This window comes from Calonectris borealis, chromosome 6, assembly GCF_964195595.1.
Source record: "Calonectris borealis chromosome 6, bCalBor7.hap1.2, whole genome shotgun sequence".
NCBI classification, from domain to species: Eukaryota; Metazoa; Chordata; class Aves; order Procellariiformes; family Procellariidae; genus Calonectris; species Calonectris borealis.
In genome coordinates this window covers 28,447,690-28,465,237 of record NC_134317.1, presented here as the reverse complement: position 1 = coordinate 28,465,237, position 17,548 = coordinate 28,447,690, and the positions used below count along the sequence as shown (strand labels likewise).

The 17,548-nt window shown below is 40.1% G+C and overlaps 1 protein-coding gene across 9 annotated transcripts in view; it reads right to left on the bottom strand.

The window, feature by feature from the left end:
* Positions 1-16,911, bottom strand: part of ABI2 (abl interactor 2) — a 71,809-nt gene extending 54,898 nt beyond the window's left edge. For 6 of the 9 annotated variants that reach the window (XM_075153413.1, XM_075153414.1, XM_075153415.1 and 3 more), the window contains exon 1: positions 16,620-16,911. In XM_075153413.1, the coding sequence (XP_075009514.1) occupies positions 16,620-16,736 (117 nt within the window). In that variant the 5' untranslated portion in view covers positions 16,737-16,911. The remainder of the gene's footprint in view (positions 1-16,619) is intronic. The other 3 variants (XM_075153422.1, XM_075153420.1, XM_075153421.1) reach the window with 1 other exon arrangement.
* Between the last annotated feature and the right edge of the window lie 637 nt (positions 16,912-17,548).

Below are 17,548 nucleotides of genomic sequence, written 5' to 3'. Positions count from 1 at the left end.
ACGCCATTTCAAAGATAGTAGATAGAGGAGAGGGCTTAAACTAACTGGGGGCAGGAATTTGCATAATCACTCTTCCATTTCTAGGAAATAACCACACTCGGATTACACAAATCCCTTCACAGTGATCAGTTAACGCTGAATTTGAAATTATTCTTACTTGGCACTTTTTAAAGCTGCTGCCAATTCGGACATACTGAAAGAAACAAACCGTCTTCAGATACATGCCCACAATCTGACAGAACAAAAAAAAATTCTTTTATTTCATATAAAAAAGTGAAGATCAAAATAAGGAACCTTCACACAACAGTTGCAACATACAATACTCCTCTAGGAGGCAACAGAACCATTGGCAGCGTACTAGAACTCCAAAACCTAGAGATTTATGCTCAAATTAGCAGAGCCTGGGAGAGCTGCAGCGGCAGTTGATCAGCTCTAAAGCACAGAACTAAAAAATCAGAAGAGGGTTCCCTACATTTCCCCATGAAAGGTTCCCCAATCTCTCCCGCTTTGTTTTTTTGCTTTTAAACAAACAAACAGGACAGCCTTCCTTGCCTATTGTAAAACCACCTAAAGCCAAAGTCTCTGGCTCCTCCAATGCTACATCATCACACATGCCAGAGTCCTATCACCCAAAATGCACATTTGCACCCCATTACATGACCAGACACAAATATACTCGTCTGACTGTGAAAAATCACAACAGTCCACACAACTAACAGGCCTTTTGCCTTGCCCTCATTGGAAGATTTTGCCAGAAAGAGAGCAGAAGCAAGCAATCGACAGGTCGATTTGTTCTTGATAGCCACCTTCAGCCTGCTGAAAGCTGACCTCTGTTGTACTACCCATCTGCTGAAGGTGGTGGTAACACTCAATGATACCCAGCCATAACTGAACCAAGGATGAAGTCTAACTAAACAAACTATCATGATCAACAAAAAGTAGTGAAAGTAAGTTAGTAAAAGTTCACTCTGAAAACTGCTAAGCAAAACCAGCGCCTTCTTATTCAATAGATTTGTTCCCTATGTGCCCCGAGAGCTTTATCTGCTCACCTTTCTGGCAAAGAATGTTTTTACAACCTTTTGGTCCTGTTACCATAGCACTGAACAAAACACAGTATTGGCAGAGTGAGAATGGGATTCTAGCCTCTTATGCACAGACTGTTAGCCAAACTCTAGATCTCTCTTCTGCACTCAAGTAACTAGTGAACATTTCATAAACATAGAAGTCATGTCCTCAAGAGAGGAGTCCCAGCCTAATTCCCAAGGGTAGACTGCTAGAAACAAGGGTTTTTCAGAAGTTTATCAATTTTGTTCATGTTTGTAATAGAGTTTTCACATAAAAAAACAGAAGGTTGCAGGAGGCTTTTCATTTTAACTAGACTCAAACTTTGCTATGCTGCTACAATTTAAGAATCTCAGAAAAAAAAAAAAAGCAGAAAAAACCTCTTTTCTGTAGGCACTGTAATTAGTAGTTATTCTCTTTTTCCCAGTTTAACCAGCAGTTTTGGTCCATTTACTTCAAAATTAGAAGTAAACCTTCTGTCAATTGCTATGTAGCTCAAGAACAGCAAGCAAAGTCGCTATATTCAACCTGCAGCATATAACTTAACACCACAGCATCAAGTTTTCTGTAATTATTTCCAGTAAGGTCTTTACACACACATTTTCCTAAGCATGACCTACTTTCACACTAATTGCAGTGCTTCTTGCCCAGAAAGAGACGGTTCTATGCCAGCAGTAACTCAATTTTTTAAAGCAATATAAAGACATTTTACATGCATAAAAGGATGTGCATTTAATCTCCCATATTAACTACACTGCAACTGTAATGCAGTCATCTCCACACAATTTAAATACTATTTCTTTCTGCAAATTAGCCAATTACTTATTTTAAGAATTAACAAGTATCACACTGAGGTATAAAAAACAATGCTTGATAAACAAATCCAACTTGGGCAAAGTTTTTCTCCACATACAATAATTCTTAGATTTCTTAGCCAGGAAAACACTATGATTGTATTGCAGGTCACAGAGACATTTCAGAATTTCTCTCTAGGAACATGGAGAGTTTTCTGTCGGGTAAAGAAAAGCCAGAACTTGAAACACATAATCTACCAGCAGTAAGGGTTTTCTTGCTTAGCTACAAAGGACCATGGTTCAGGACACCAAGTCAGGATGAGGCTGAAGAGATTACAGTTTTTTGAAAATTCCTTCAGAACAGTATCAAGAATTTCATATAGTGAATGTTTAAGACTGCTGTCTTAAAGCAAAGCATTGGCATTATAGCTGATAGCCAAAATAATGGAACTGGACACCTCAACAGAAGTTCTATGAATTCTACATGGTCGTTTTTACTCATTCACCCAAAGAAAGTCGATTATGTACCAAACACCTTCTTTGAATCAAGAGCACAGGAGGTTAATAAACTTAAATGAACATAACTAACCCCATGAGAATGACAGCAATACCAAACAAGAGTTTCTATTTCTAAAAAGTTTAAGTTCCTTTGTTCTAACATTTAAATGTCAGTTGAAGACAGCACTTAACTATAACTTGTGTGAAAGCCACACAAAATTACATGCTAAGACTCTTTGAAAAACACAACTTCAGCAATACCCCAGTCAACATCCAGAAGCAAATCTCTGTGCAGAACCTTGTAGAGGCAGCAGCCAAGGACATAGTTCTATCACCATACCTTGCAAAGAATCAGACAATCAAGTTATTTGGGTTCCAACACAAGACAAAGCTCTGTAAACCTGACAGCAATTATAAAATGAAAGATAAGCAGCACATACAATGGCACAAGAGGTTCTACCAAGTCTGTCCTGAAAAAGTTGGTTATCACAAAAGCTGAAAGAGTGCATCAGAATAGGACAGATGAATGAATCAGACAAGGCTTCTGAAAGTAGTATAGAGCATCTGCAATGCCCAAAAATTAGCAGCTGCCCATCTTTGCACATATATTAATCAGACCTCAGCTTCCACTACATTTTTTCCACAAAAGCACTTGCAGGCACTATTTTAACATTATTTCCTCAAAACATGCACACATTTTTTCTTTTCTCTGTTTGTCTAACATGAGCCAGATTTCCACCAGGCCTTTTTAGATTTGTTCAGATACTAATTGCTGCACGTACTGGTGCTGTTCTGCCCAAGATCTGTATAAATATCTCTTAGTCTCTCCTATGTCAACCAGGACACATTTTTTTAAAGCTATGGAACACCATTTTTTTTTTCTCCAATCAATATTTATAGAGTGGGAAGAATTCATGTTGGACAGACAAGACACCATCTGTCACAGACATCTTGGCAGAAGCTAAAAATGTACTGCTATTTTTCCCCTACAACAGCCACATCCAGAGTAGCCCAATAAAGTGTAAACTCAGAACTTCCATGAAGTAAATCAATCCATTATTATCCCCACCTAACAAAATTCCTACTAATGAACTCTTTCAGATGCAATAGGCTTAAAAGTCAATTTTTACACACAATTTTCAAAGAAAAGTCATATACAGACTACGGTTGTCTCAAATAGTGAAAACAATTCCTTCCTGCTATACAATCTAACTTAGGTCACAAATACTTTGGTAAAAGAGTAACTTTAATCCCGCAGTTAAGAATTATTATGTTGTTCCCCATATAGGCCAAATTTGATCATATCCAACTACAGCAGCACTACTAGATAGTTTTATGCATTCTGGTAACTCTCACGATGGCAAGAGCTCTCAGCCATAAAATACATGACTAAGGATGCAAGTATTACGTACAGTCTTGAAGCCAGCCTACTCAAACTGCACCAATAGCATGCGGGCAACTTACAAGCATACCTATAAGCACTGTATTGTAATGTAGTGACCACTCATGTCGTTACGTTTAGATAGCATAACAGTGTTACACTAAAGTTACAGAAATGAAAGATTATAGGATAAAAATAGAAAGTGACACTGCAAACTTGTGAAAGAAAACAAGATTCCTCTCAGCAGTTCTGCGCTGCTTTACAGGATATGAAGAATCCTCACCTTTGTGCTTACATTCACCATAATTATGACACCGAATGAGAATCTCAAACTTCACTTATTCACTCAATTTCAACGTTCTTGGTCTGACAATTCTGAGCTCTTCGTTGTCACAAGAAAAGAAACATTAGAGAGACGTAACAACAAAATAAGAACATTTCAAATGCTGAATGCCTTTTCTATGTCACAAAAGGTTCTCTTGCCTGGCATTCTTTCATTTTTTTTCTGTGAATTCATTTGTTTTCAAGTTGTCCTAACACACTGTTACAACCATATATTCAGCAAGTCCTACTACCATCAGAAAAAAGGGCTTTTCTCTAAACCCTAATGAATTAAAGTGCTCCACTAATGACCTTTTCATTTGACAAGACATGTTTAAATAATATTCTCTCTCTACCTATCTAGCTGTGGCAATAAATAAAACCATCCTGGGAACGAAAGAAGAGTTTCACAATATGAATGATAGAGAGGCTTTAAGACAGAGAGGCACAGAGAGGCACAGAGAAAGCAGGAATTTTCAAGCTGCTTTTTAGACAAGCAATTCTCTCCTTCATTTTGCAGAATGCCCTGCCAACTGCATAACCTCTAATCCTCCACCTTCCTAGACACAGGCAATTGGCTTTTTTGTAATACTCACCATCTTCCAGTCATCTTACTCAACAGTCTGTCCCTAAAACACAGGAAATACCACCCTCTTTCCCCCCTACATTCAGCAGAAGAAACATATGCAAACAATTCTTGAAGGACTGTGTTCAAACACAGCCTTAAGTGCATATGAAATCCAGATCAAAATGTCCTTGGAAAAAAGCTCCTTCCACCCTGTTTGTAAACAAAAGCAGTACTTACCCTGATTTGTAAAGTATGAGGTCTAGAGATGAAAAGCATCACATAAGAGCTGTGTTACTTAAAACCAAAAGAATTAGGTAGAAGCAGCTGACTGCTCAAGTTGTGATTTGATTTGTGCAGAGGCATGAATGAGAAGAATGGCATCTATTTGTTTAGCCAAAAAAAGAAAAAAAAAAAGCAGTGTGACAAACTAACACAATACATACAAAACAAAAAACCCCTGAATAATCCTCGCATTTCAATTTCCACAGCTTAACATCTCCATCTCCAACAGAACCTGAACAACAAATATCATTTTCAGAATTCTGGCCTTTCAGAGCTGCCTTGGGAGTTTCACTGAATATAGCATTAACCATGGGATAATGCCAAGAGGCCTGAAAACTAAGGTCAAATCAGTTCAAAAAATACCACAGGAAGACTATAATTTCTCTTCCTCAAAAAAAAAAAAAAAGGCATTTTTGGTCCCCTTTATCAGAAGGGGAATTGAAGTTGTACCAGTATAGTAACTCTGCAGTAGACCCCCAAACCAAACTTCAGATCTAAAATTGGTGCTTTATCTCAAGAACACCTTTCTTCCTCAAATGATAAAACACATCACCCTGCTAATGGAAAAAGACAGGTCCACAGAAACTCCTACTGTTGCCAGTATCATTATACAGCCTCAAGGGTGGCAGAGAAAATGGAGGAAAATGCTGCTTGGTTTTAGGGTTTGGTTTCGTGGGTTTTTTGTATAATTCATTTAAAACTAAAAAGAAAGAATTTCCTTAAGTATGTTTTTCATTTTTAAGATGTCATACAGAAAATCTGATTGAGATTATAAACTGAATATTAAAAAGATGAGCACGCTGCTTATAAACGAAGCTAAATTTAGTAAAATACAATACATTGAACCTTTATCAGGGACAAAGAAATCTCTCATTCTTCTCTGGATCCTTAACACAAGATACAACTGAAAAAAAGGTAAGAAAATTTAATGGAAGGTGAAACACAAAGGAAGTATTAACCTTTGTTCATCATAAGAAAATAAGCAAAGGCAAAATCCCCTTCTCTTTATAATACTTCCAAGCACAGCCTTTCCAGAGGACAAGTTGATTACTGGCACTGTATTCCGCACTTGTTCATTTCATGAAAAATTTCTTTTTTTATATATGTATAAATGGTTAAATAATTTATACCTCAGCATTAATTATCCATCTGTTGATCAAATGAGACAATTTATAAGAGCCTGTCTTGCATAATACATATAATTTATAAACCTTACTTATATGAGGTGTCTTAATATGCTACAAATGTTTACAACAGGCTCATTACAGTGAAAATTTTTGGTTAAGGATCTCTGCATTTGGTATATATTATTATAGACTTATGTATACAAATGAGAAAAACAAAAATTAGACTTTTATCCTTCCCTCTTGCTCCAGTTATCAAAACTGGATTCGCCCTATTGTATTTATGCTATGTATCAAATTATTGACTAAAATAAATGTAAAGACTGAGTATGTATTTAAAATATCTAAAATTTAAGTTTTAAGCAGATCAAAACATGGTAATAATTTACAATGTTATATTAACTTGTCTCATCAAGTGGTTACAGAAGTGTCCTCAATTTGGAGATGGTTTAAACTAACTGTTATCATCACCAAACAACTATAACAGAGATTCAGAGTCTACAGATAACTTTTTACCTTCTATTATCCAAACTGATTGATCTATACAGATGCACATATAGTCAGAAAGAATTTCTTCTTTCTTTTAGGAAAGGACTGCTCTTATGACAATGCATTGAGAACTTGACAAAAAAGGCTGCAAAACCAACATCCTCAGTAGTTTAGGCTGACTACACACTACTCTCTCTTTCAAAGTTTGCTCCTCAGAGCTTCTGCATACTCAATCATGCTGCCCCTTCTGAGAGAGAGTCACTCCATGGGCATCATTTCCCTCAGGACATGAAGACAAACAGGCCTAAATCTTTGAAGATAATTTCTGAGATCACCAACAGCTGGATAAAGTGAGAAAACTGAGAAGTATATCAGAAAACACAGCACACTTATTTATCATAACTAACAAATAAATGTAATGTCACAGTTTTATGCTTCTCTACAACTCCATTCACTCCCAAGTCTCTAGTTATTAGCCATGGTGGGAAAACCCAATTAATTTCACCAGCACCATTTCAGCACTCACATATATACTCCACCACATAAAAATCTCTATTCCTCTTTCCCACAAATGAAATTTATCTAGATCTTACTTAACTGACATGAGCAACTTGACACATTAATTCCCTCTCTTTGGAAGGCCAAATCAATACCAATTTGTGCAGTAAGCATTTCAAAGGATACCGGATATATGGTATTCAAGATACAGAAAATACGATATTAAATAGAAGCAATATCCCCAATAATCCACTGAAATGGATCACAGTGGACAATACAAAACACTTCATATAATGGGCATAGAACTCCATCATGGACAAATTCAGAACAAATGCAAGGCAAAAACATATGAAAGAAAAAGATAAAACTGCTTATATTCTCGTTATTTATTTAAAATGTTTAGCCTTTTTTAGAATACCATTAAATCCTGAACCTTAACTCATAGCAATAATTCCACAGATTATGTTAAGTAGCATTACCTATCAAACTAAATTTAGTATCTGTGTACTTTAGCCAAGAAAAGTGGAAAACCAGTGTACATAGTTCATACTCTTCACAACTTTATTTATATTTTCTTATAATTTATTATTTCTCTGTCAAAAGTAACAGCCCCTTTTTCGAGGTTCTGTTCATATGGGCATTTTTCAATCTCTCTGACGTCAGTCATCCACCTCAGCCTCCTATTTTGCTGAAATAAGCATCTTCAAACAAAAGCATCTCAGGCGTCCCTAAAATCTGTTAATAATATCAGCTGAAATAGCAATTTAATAGCCATGATCTAATCTTCTAAGAGTAGAGTTTTAAAAACCTGGTATGATCTATAGTATAAACCAACTTTGACAAAACAGCAGCCAGCTCAAAAATAGACAAAAGTTATTCCCAAGAATTTTGACAGAGTTCATATATATTAAAGCAGTAAATTCACAACAAAGTTACAAAATACCCTAATAAAAACATTCACATTTACCTAGAAGAGTTTTTAACTCTTAAAAAAAGTGCTAAATTTATGAGTTCAGCACAAAACTAGCTTTGGCTATGTGTACGATGAACACATACAGGCTACCAAAACCCCAAACCAAGTTATATTTGTTCCTCACCCTGCAATTCACTGAGCATAAAACAACTTCACTATGGTAACACTAAGCCAATAATAATAAAACAAGCACTTATATTTCAAACTGAAAGACCATTAAGAATAGATATTACAATGACATCTACTGGGAAATAAACTACAGGAAAAGTGAATAGCGTATATAGAGTCCATAGTTCAGAGCATATCACTATAAATTTGACAGAGCAACTTGTTCGTTGCACATAGGAACGAGAAAATCAACATTTCTCACTGAAATAGGCACAACTCATTTGCAAGAACATATCAGTTCACTCATTTCAAGAAAAAATTGCCAATCTAACCTGTGAGAACCCTGAAAACCTAAATTCACTGTGCTGTGATTACGTGCTTCACCTGCTGACATGCAGTTTTGCTTCATAAAGTATGAGTAGCCTAATGACTAAAGTTCCAGATAAGGGTATCCAACAAAAGTTACAGAACTTGGATTACTAAGCAAGAGGTTAATTTCAGGTGCACAACTAAGTATGAAAACAAAATCCAAGAAAAATGGGCCAGCAGACTCTAGAGATAGACTCTACTGAAAATTTGCTGCAAAACATGGTACTTAAATCAATGTTTTCTTCTCCAATAAAAATATTCTGCTGAACATAACAGAGTAAGATTTCACTTGCTTAAAGCACTGACTGGAGAAGCTCTTGTCTTACATGGTGCACCACGGCGGTGCACCACTTCCTGCCTTAAAACCTACAGCACTAAGCCACAAAGATTAATGACTGCAAACGCAAGTAAAACATGAGCAATAGACAATGAATTTTAGAGAGCTTATTAACTGTAGGATGCAGAAGCTGGATACTCTGAATTACAATTCTTGATCAATATTACTCAATAACCACAATCTGAAAATAAATTCTAGAAGGGAACAACTAGAATGCCACTTGTAACTAACATTTAGTGTTACAATACTTACTTTATATTAGCAACTTGCATATTTACAAATTTTATTTTCACACCTATACATACAGTATTACCACCAGCAACTCCCATTACCACTAATAAAATGGCTCATGCTATTTCCACATCCACTCAACAGAGAATCCATCCTACTCTTCCTGAACTCCAGGTTGAACTTGTGACACTATTAAATGCATTAAATTAGCTTTCCTGGCAAAACACAGCACAGTTAATGCAAACGAAAAGTAGATTGGTTGAGTGATAAATACTTCACCAACTTTACCAGCTACACTGGCTCACTTAAAGGGAAACAGACAAGATGGTCCTATACCTAGATTATCCTCACTAACCTCAGCAAACTAACAACAAGCTTACTGTAAACCTTGAGTATAGAGGCACGTGCAACAACAATTTGTGTAACCATTTAATATAGTTACAACTCTGACAGGCATATATTGTGACTGAACTACTACTATGGAATTTTATTTCAGAAAATTAGAATCAAACACACATAAACAACATCCCTTAAGCACTTTTTTCTAATTTTGTCATAAATGTTGAAAACATTTGGTGTCATTTCAGAAGATTTTTCTTTTTATATATCCTGATAATGCAAGGGAGGCTACCTAACTCTCTCCTTCAAGCAATGGTATCTGCCAACATTCCTTTAAATTATCAGGTCCTTAAAGCGTAGGTTCTTGGTGATACATAAGTAAAAGGGAAGGAGGAAAAGAAAAAGTAAAGAACCCAAAAAGATCATTAGTATTATTACTGGTTCCTTCACAGTAGCACCAGAGTCCACCATGCAGTTACTTCCACCTTCTGCCTTAAGGGAACATGGAGAAAAGAGGATTGTGAAACCACTTGCAGGCGGAACATGAGAGAGCACCAGAGGGGAGACACTGAAGAAAATAGTAAGACTTTTACTTACTTAGCCAGCTACTCCAAATTTGTAGAAAGCACCACTTCTTGAAATCAAAAGAACAGTGGCTGCACACAGTCTTATTAATCGCTAAGCTTACTCTCCCCTTAATTGTTGGGATTTAGTGACAATGACAAACACAAATAAACGTTAATGCAAACGGAGTGTACTGAAGTAATATCCCCTCAGGCATATGTATTGGGTTTACGTGGCAAGGTTTTGGTAGCAGGGTGGCTGCAGGGGTGGCCTCTGTGACAAGAGATCAGGAGCTGCCCCCATGTCAGACAGAGCCGGTTCCAGCCAATTCCAAAACAGACCCACCACTGGCCAAAACTGAGCCAGTCAGCGATGCTGGTGGCGCATCTGTGATAACATATTTAAGAAAGGGTAAAAAACACTGCAAAGCAGCTGTAAGAGAGAGAAGCGAGAAAAATGTGAGAGAAAAAAACGTGCAAACACCAAGGTCAGAGAAGGAGGAAGGGGAGGAGGCGTTCCAGGCACCAGAGCAGAGATTCCCCTGCAGCTTGTGGAGAAGACCATGGTGAGGCAGGTTGTCCCCCTGCAGCTGATGAAGGACCAGTGGAGCAAATACCCACCTGCAGCCCGTGGAGGACACCATGCTGCAGCCCATGGGGCGCCCACGCTGGAGCAGGCTCCTGGCAGGAGCTGCAGCCTATGGAGAGGAGTCCAGGCAGGAGCAGGTTGTCCAGAAGGAACTATGGCCCATGGAAGACCCACACTGGAGCAGTCTGTTCCTGCAGGACTGTACCCCATTGGGAGGGTCCCATGTTGGAGCAGTTCTTGAAGAACTGCAGCCCACGGGAAGGACCCGTGTTGGAGCAGTTTGTGAAGGACTGTATCCCATGGGAGGGACCCCCCACTGGAGCAGGCGTAGAGTGGGAGGAGGAAGGAGCAGCAGAGACAGTGTTATGAACAGACTACAACCCCCATTCTCCGTCCCCCTGCACCACTAGGGAGGAGTTGGGAATGAAGGAGAGAAGTTGAGCCTGGGAGGAAGGGAGGGGTGGGGGGAAGGTCATTTTAGTTTTGGTTTTGTTTCTCACTATCCTACTCTATTTCTAATTGGCAATAAATTAAATTAATATTCCCCAAGTCGAGTCTGTTTTGCCCATGATGGTAACTGGTGAGCGATCTCCCTGTCCGTATCTCAACCCATGAGCTTTTTTTCCCTTACTTTCTCCTTTTGTTGTTCTGCTCAGGATGGAGAGTGAGAGAGACGCTCGGTGGGCACCTGGAAGATAGTCAAGATTAACCCACCACAGCATACTACTTCAATTTTAAAATCACACAGTTTTTATGAAGTCCTACCATAGCCTGGTGGCCCAGATATACCTGTGTATTCATTCATTGCACTATAGCATATTGTCCATATATCCATTATCGCTGTTTTACTAGTTTCCCAGTATTTTTAAAGAGTTTCAACTTGTCAGCATCTTCCTGAAGTTCTGGACTAATATTGGCTGGAGCTAATCAATATCCACTTTCATGCCTGCAGAACAAGTATTCCATCACCACTAAGTTTAATCACCTCTTCACCGAAGCTGGATTATAAAAGAAACAAGTTTAAGGAACAGAAAAGTTGAAAACAACTTTCCTCTGATACTCACATTTATGATGGTTAAATAAATTTTACAAATCCAACTCAGCTGCCTTTGTTAAGGTGATATACATCTCATCTTCAGTAAAGAAAATGGAGATCTTTCCTGAACTTGTTTATAAACCATAATATCTGCAAGTCTCTATATACTTACACAAGTTATATACTGGTACCGGTCATTTCAAGCAACTCTGCAGAAATTTCACATTACATTACTAAAGCTGTAATCACTAAGTTACTATTCGTAAAGGACCACCATTTCTGTAATTTAAAACTAGTATGCTAATAGATGCCTTATTCTCTTGTTCAACCTATTGGAAGATGCTTCCAAATCTACAGCTACTTGGTTTTGCTTAGAAGGTCTAAGTAAAATGAACAGATATGTGGAAAACAACTATGAAACTCATTGATCTATGGACTGTAGTAAAATTACTGAGAAATAAGTAGTTTTCACCTTTATGTCTATTTAAATAAAGCTATCTGCAGGAGCTGAAAGCAGGTACTTCTAATAACCAGAAGGATGGAATATTAAGATCGGCAATAAAAATCCCCTTCCCATCCTTCCCCTCACAAACAGTAGAAGGCTGGTTCTGTATACAAAACGCAATATGGTCATGGCAACCTGAGGACTATGAAGAGAGGAGTATCAGAAGCTCACTCTTCTCTTTCAGTCTCTAGAGCTGACAAGTAAAGCATAATACTCTTGAAAAACTACGAAATACAGAGCCTTTTAGAAGAAGCTGGACAACACAGCACACAGAAACGCTACGCTCCTTCTGAAAGCTGAGCAGGGCACAGAGGCTTGGCTTTTCACTCAATTCTGCACACTTACTTTGGTGATGGGACTTCCCCCCACCCCAAATCTGTTCCTGACAGATACTTGCTAGCTGAAACGCCTCCATTTGGTAATTTTTTCTGACTCTTCCAACAAAGAGTTAACAGACACAAGCATTCAGTTACTCTAGAAAGCTCCATGCACTGCACAAAATGAAAAGCTCATTTTTTTGAAAGAGCAATGATCACGAGAAACAAATGAAAGATTATTCCAGAATAGACTTATACAGGACAAGCTCAAAGACACTGGACAGACCAAGATAGTGTTGGAATTTATGTTAGTATACCAGTAACAAGATGTGCAAATTGCATAACTGCTTATTTTTGTTACTTTAGAACTTTTCATTAGGATACCCTGATCAAAAATAATGCAGGAATATGAAAATTTTGTAAACATGGCACACTGTCCAGTACAGCTATTTTCTGCTTTTTATGAAAGACCCAGATATATCAACGCAGACTGAAAATATTTTTTTTTATAATATCAAGTACGTCAGATAATCGAATTTTATAGAATTACTCTGTTGCACAGTTTAGACTGAGACTGAACTTGGTAACAGGACGCAGCACTAGTACATAAAGCATTGAACAGACAGTATAAAATTTAACCTGTGATTGACATTGTTTCAGATGCCACAAAACCATCCTCCTAAATAAAAATGCATATGTTCCCCTCCTCTTTAAGAAGAAGAGGTATGACGTAGAAATAACTGTATGATTTCTCCAAGTTATTAGAAGAATGACCTTTTTGGTAAGAAAAGTTATTTGATTTCTGTAGTAACACAAGCAGATTAAAGTGAGCAATTTACACATTTATGCTTATTACTGAATAATAATTACTGAATTATTATTATTATTATTTAAAGTAGACTCATAATCACAGAAAATTTATTAATCTAATTGCTGTAGTATGCAAGTTGAAACTATACTTTAAGGTTTTTCTTCTATCAACTTATTTTCCTATTTAACGGAGTTGTGTCTTTTGAAAATTACATCACCTTACTAGGTAACTGATTGGCTGGGAGACCAACTTACCTGGTGGGAAAATTTAAAAAGAACAACCATTGGTGAAGAACAATGAATAAAAAAACTTTTGCCCAAACAGTAGCCTTTCGTCTTTCATTGCTGCAGGTCCATTTATTATATATTTGCTGTATTTCCTATCATTTTCCACAGAATTTTAAGCTGATGTGCTCTGATATACTACTGTATCATAGACTCAAGGGAAGGGTAACAATTTATGTAACATTCCCCGGTGCTGAAGTAATGGAGCTTCACCAAGTATCAATCATAATTTGGATAAACACTGCCAAAATTTTAAAGAACGGATTTTTCATTTCATAAGCAGAACACAAATGAGTTGCAATCACCACAACTCTACCTACTATGAACTAGCAATTTCCACATGTAAGAGATTACATGTTCGATTGTTGTGAAGCTGCTATGATGTTGCTAACAGGGGGAAAGAGAAAAAATACATTCACCTTAGCACTGGACTTAAAATTCTCTGTTAAACTGACCTATGCCTCCACTGACTTTTGCAACAATTTTTGTACTGTACAATAAAAACTTGAAGCACCAACGGGCACAAAAAGAAAAGGGAGCAGCTTGTCTACTAACAAATACAGGGCAATGTAATGCCTTCAATACACCCATCACCGCACTGCCTATCATCCTGCAGATCAAGTTCAGATCTCAGTCACGTTCTGAGCCTCCTCTAGGAGATCTCAAGCATATCCACGACAAAACCTTCTGTCAACAATGAAACACTGAAGGATGACAGTAGAATTAGTCCACCTTCACTATATGAATTTCTGGATGATTACTCTTCCACATGCTTCTGAGCGATCACAACCCCTTCTTCGCCACAAAATCCAAGGCTACTGTTTTTGAATATAATTTGGACTTAATTGGACATAACAGCTTTGGAATAATAATAATTATTAGAAGCAAAATCACCAATAGCCAACTAACCAATAGTTATACCCATTTACCTATTCCCACTCTTGCAGAGAAGAAAAATCCGCTTTGTGTACAGATCCTGTGCAGGAGTTATGTAGCTCTGGCACCGTGAAGGTGGGGTGGGTTCGCTGACGGATTTGTTACTAGGACGCTCGCATCACTAAATCCAGAATCCCCTCACGCTGGACCTCTTCTCTACAATAATCCCACTCTATGGTCTCTCAGCCAATTCCAAAGGCCGGAGCCTATCGCCTGGCTAACGTCCTCCATTCCCCACTTGTTTAAATTTAAACATGGTCATGCTGTGACCCATACTGCACCTCAGTCAGCACTCACAACACAATTCGATTTTTTCATTCTCACCTCCCCCTTAGAGCTCCCTGTTGTCACGATGCTTGGATAAATTGCCAACAGTCGGGGTATTGCTGCATGGTGGCCAGAATCCATCAGGCTGACCAAGAGTGCCTCATTCTTTTCCTTCACTCACCATCTGTCTGTATCCATCTCCTATTATCTTAGACTGTCCTTACAGACTGTATGCTGTCTGGGGCAATAACCATCTTTTTTCGTTCTCTATTTGTACAAAACAGCATGGAGTCCTCCTCTGTAGTTTTTATTAAAACAATAAAAGTGGAGCTGTTCAATACAGATTTTATAAACTTTGGTTTATAGAAAGAACACAAAAAAAGGTCAGAGAAAGAACAAAAAAACCAAACCATATCCAGTTCTTCCTATATGGTTCTGCCTTCCAAGACTCCTCTCCCCTATTCCAGAAAAATCAGTTTCCCAGTTTTCAAAAATGCATAAATTTAAATACATGTATGTCAGGTTGAAAAATACTTCAACATATTTCTCTTAAAGAATATAAGTCACGCCAATGCAACACAGGAAAAGTTATTACATAATAAAATACATCTATATAATTTCACAGTAATTGACATGTTTTGTAAATGACCCAAAATACACATTCTCTCTAAAGGACAGTTGGTCATTCAACAATTCAAAAGAAAAGTCAGAGCTTTTTTACAAGGACATTTTAAGTATTCTCTGTCACTGGTTAAATATTCTCTCCCATTTTCACTAATAGAATAATCTCGCCACAGATCTCATCCCTGTTTGCCCTCTGGAAACACACAAGCACTCTCCACTTAGGGGACTGAAAACAAAAATAAAACTGGGACCCTTTGTACTTCTCTCAACATTGACACCACAAACCCATGTCCCCCTCCTTTCTTTCCTATACACTCAGACCCTTCTTAGGGTCCACAACTAATGGTAGGGTTTTTTTCTTTTTTTTTTTGTTTGTTTTGGGGGGAACTCTTTCATTTGGCCCTACAATCACTATCAAAGTAAAACGACTATATTTTGCTTCTCTTCCTAGAAAAAGAGAAAGAAAGAAAAAAAACAAAGTCCTAACACCAGCCTGGCTTCAGAGTGGATACCACAAAAATCACACGCTGCAGTAGCAACTTGTGCTTGCTCTCTTTCTCCCTAATTGTGTATGATCTCTACTACATCATGCTTTCATCCTGCACCTACCACTTGGTAGCTGCCCATCCTATTGAACACCGCAGCCCTGCTTGGAAGGGAAATATAAACCGACAGGCATATCCCAATTAAAACATACATCATTGTGCTTTAAATTAACAAGCACAAATACTGTATTTACAGGAGTCATATATCTCCTCGGTTTATCACATCATCTCGGTGCTGTCAGCAAAGGAGAGTGGAAGGTGGGAAGGGAACGAAAAGGAGCGACAAAGACATAAGCCGAAATAAATATTCAGCACACTCACAAAGTGGAAGGAATTTAATTTAGAAATCAATTAAATATTTAAACGCCTCGTCACGCCGGGGTAGTTCATTCTGGAGGTGAACCAGCTTTCCTCCTCCCCAGGCTGCAGCAGCCGGTGCCGCCCGCCTGTCACCCTCCCACCGCCACGGGGACGGGGGTGGCACGACCCCACTCCCCTCACCCGCCCGCACCACGGTGGGCCGAGGGGGCCCGCCGGCCCCGGGACCAGGCAGCGGAGGCAGCCCCACAGCAAACGGCGGGGGAGGACGCGACCCTGCCCCTCCGGGGCTGCCCCATGCCCACCCCCCGCCGCCGCCACCACCATCCCTCAGCGCCGCGCCGCCGGGGCCGCCGCGGGGCCGGCGACCGTTAGGCGGGGACAGCGACCGTTAGGTTAGGACGGCGACCGTTAGGCTGCGCGCGCCCCGCCCCGTCCCGCCCGCCGCACCTGGATGTAGTTGGTCTCGCAGTACTCAGCCACCCGCTCGAGGTTCGTGTAGCTGTCGAACAGGGCCCGGCGCCCCCCCGGGATCTCCTCCTCCAGCAGCATCTGCAGCTCCGCCATCTTCACATCCTCTCACCCCCTCCGTCCGTCCGTCCGTCCGTCCTCCTCGCCCCCCTCCACCCCCTGCCCCCTCCGCGCGCGCGCTCGCGCCGCACCCCCCCCCACCCCACGGCGCTACCCGCCGCCCGGGCCCGGCCTCGCGCCGCGGGCAGGGAGCGCGCCAGACCCCCACCGCGGCGGGGGCGGGGCGCGGCCGGGCAACACCTCCTGCGCATGCGCCCGCCCCCCACACCCCCTCCCTCCGTCCCCTCTTCGCCCCCCACGCGCCCACTTCCGGTCCGGCGGAGCGCGGCGGGCGGCATCCGGGGGGAGCGGGAGGGCCGGGCCTGGGGCTCGCCTCTGGGCCGGAGCCCTCCGGAGCAAGCCGCCGGGGAAGAGGGGAGAGAAGGGGCGGGGAAGGGGCCCTCCCGCGTCCTTCACCGTGAGCGTCTCGTAGGAAAAGCCGCTGGAACGAGCGATTCCTGCATTATTTTGTTCGTGGTTTTTTTTTTTTTTAATGGCCGTTTGCAGGTGGGGGCCCGGCCCCCGCAGTCTCGCCCCGGAGAGGAGGACACGGAGGCGGCAGCGAGTGTCGCACCGAGCTGTTGCACCTGGTGGTTTCCCCCGGCACCAGCGCTGGCACCAGCCGCCGCACCAGGGTGTTTATCGGAAGGGCCAACACCAAATAATAATGTGTGTATTCATTTTAGGAAGTCTTGGCTTTTTTTTCATTATTTTGCATTAATTTACTCAATGGCAGCTTGCTAGCAGTGCTCTTTCCAGAGCATAGGTCTAATGCCACATCTGCTGATATCACTGGAAGCTTTGTCTTT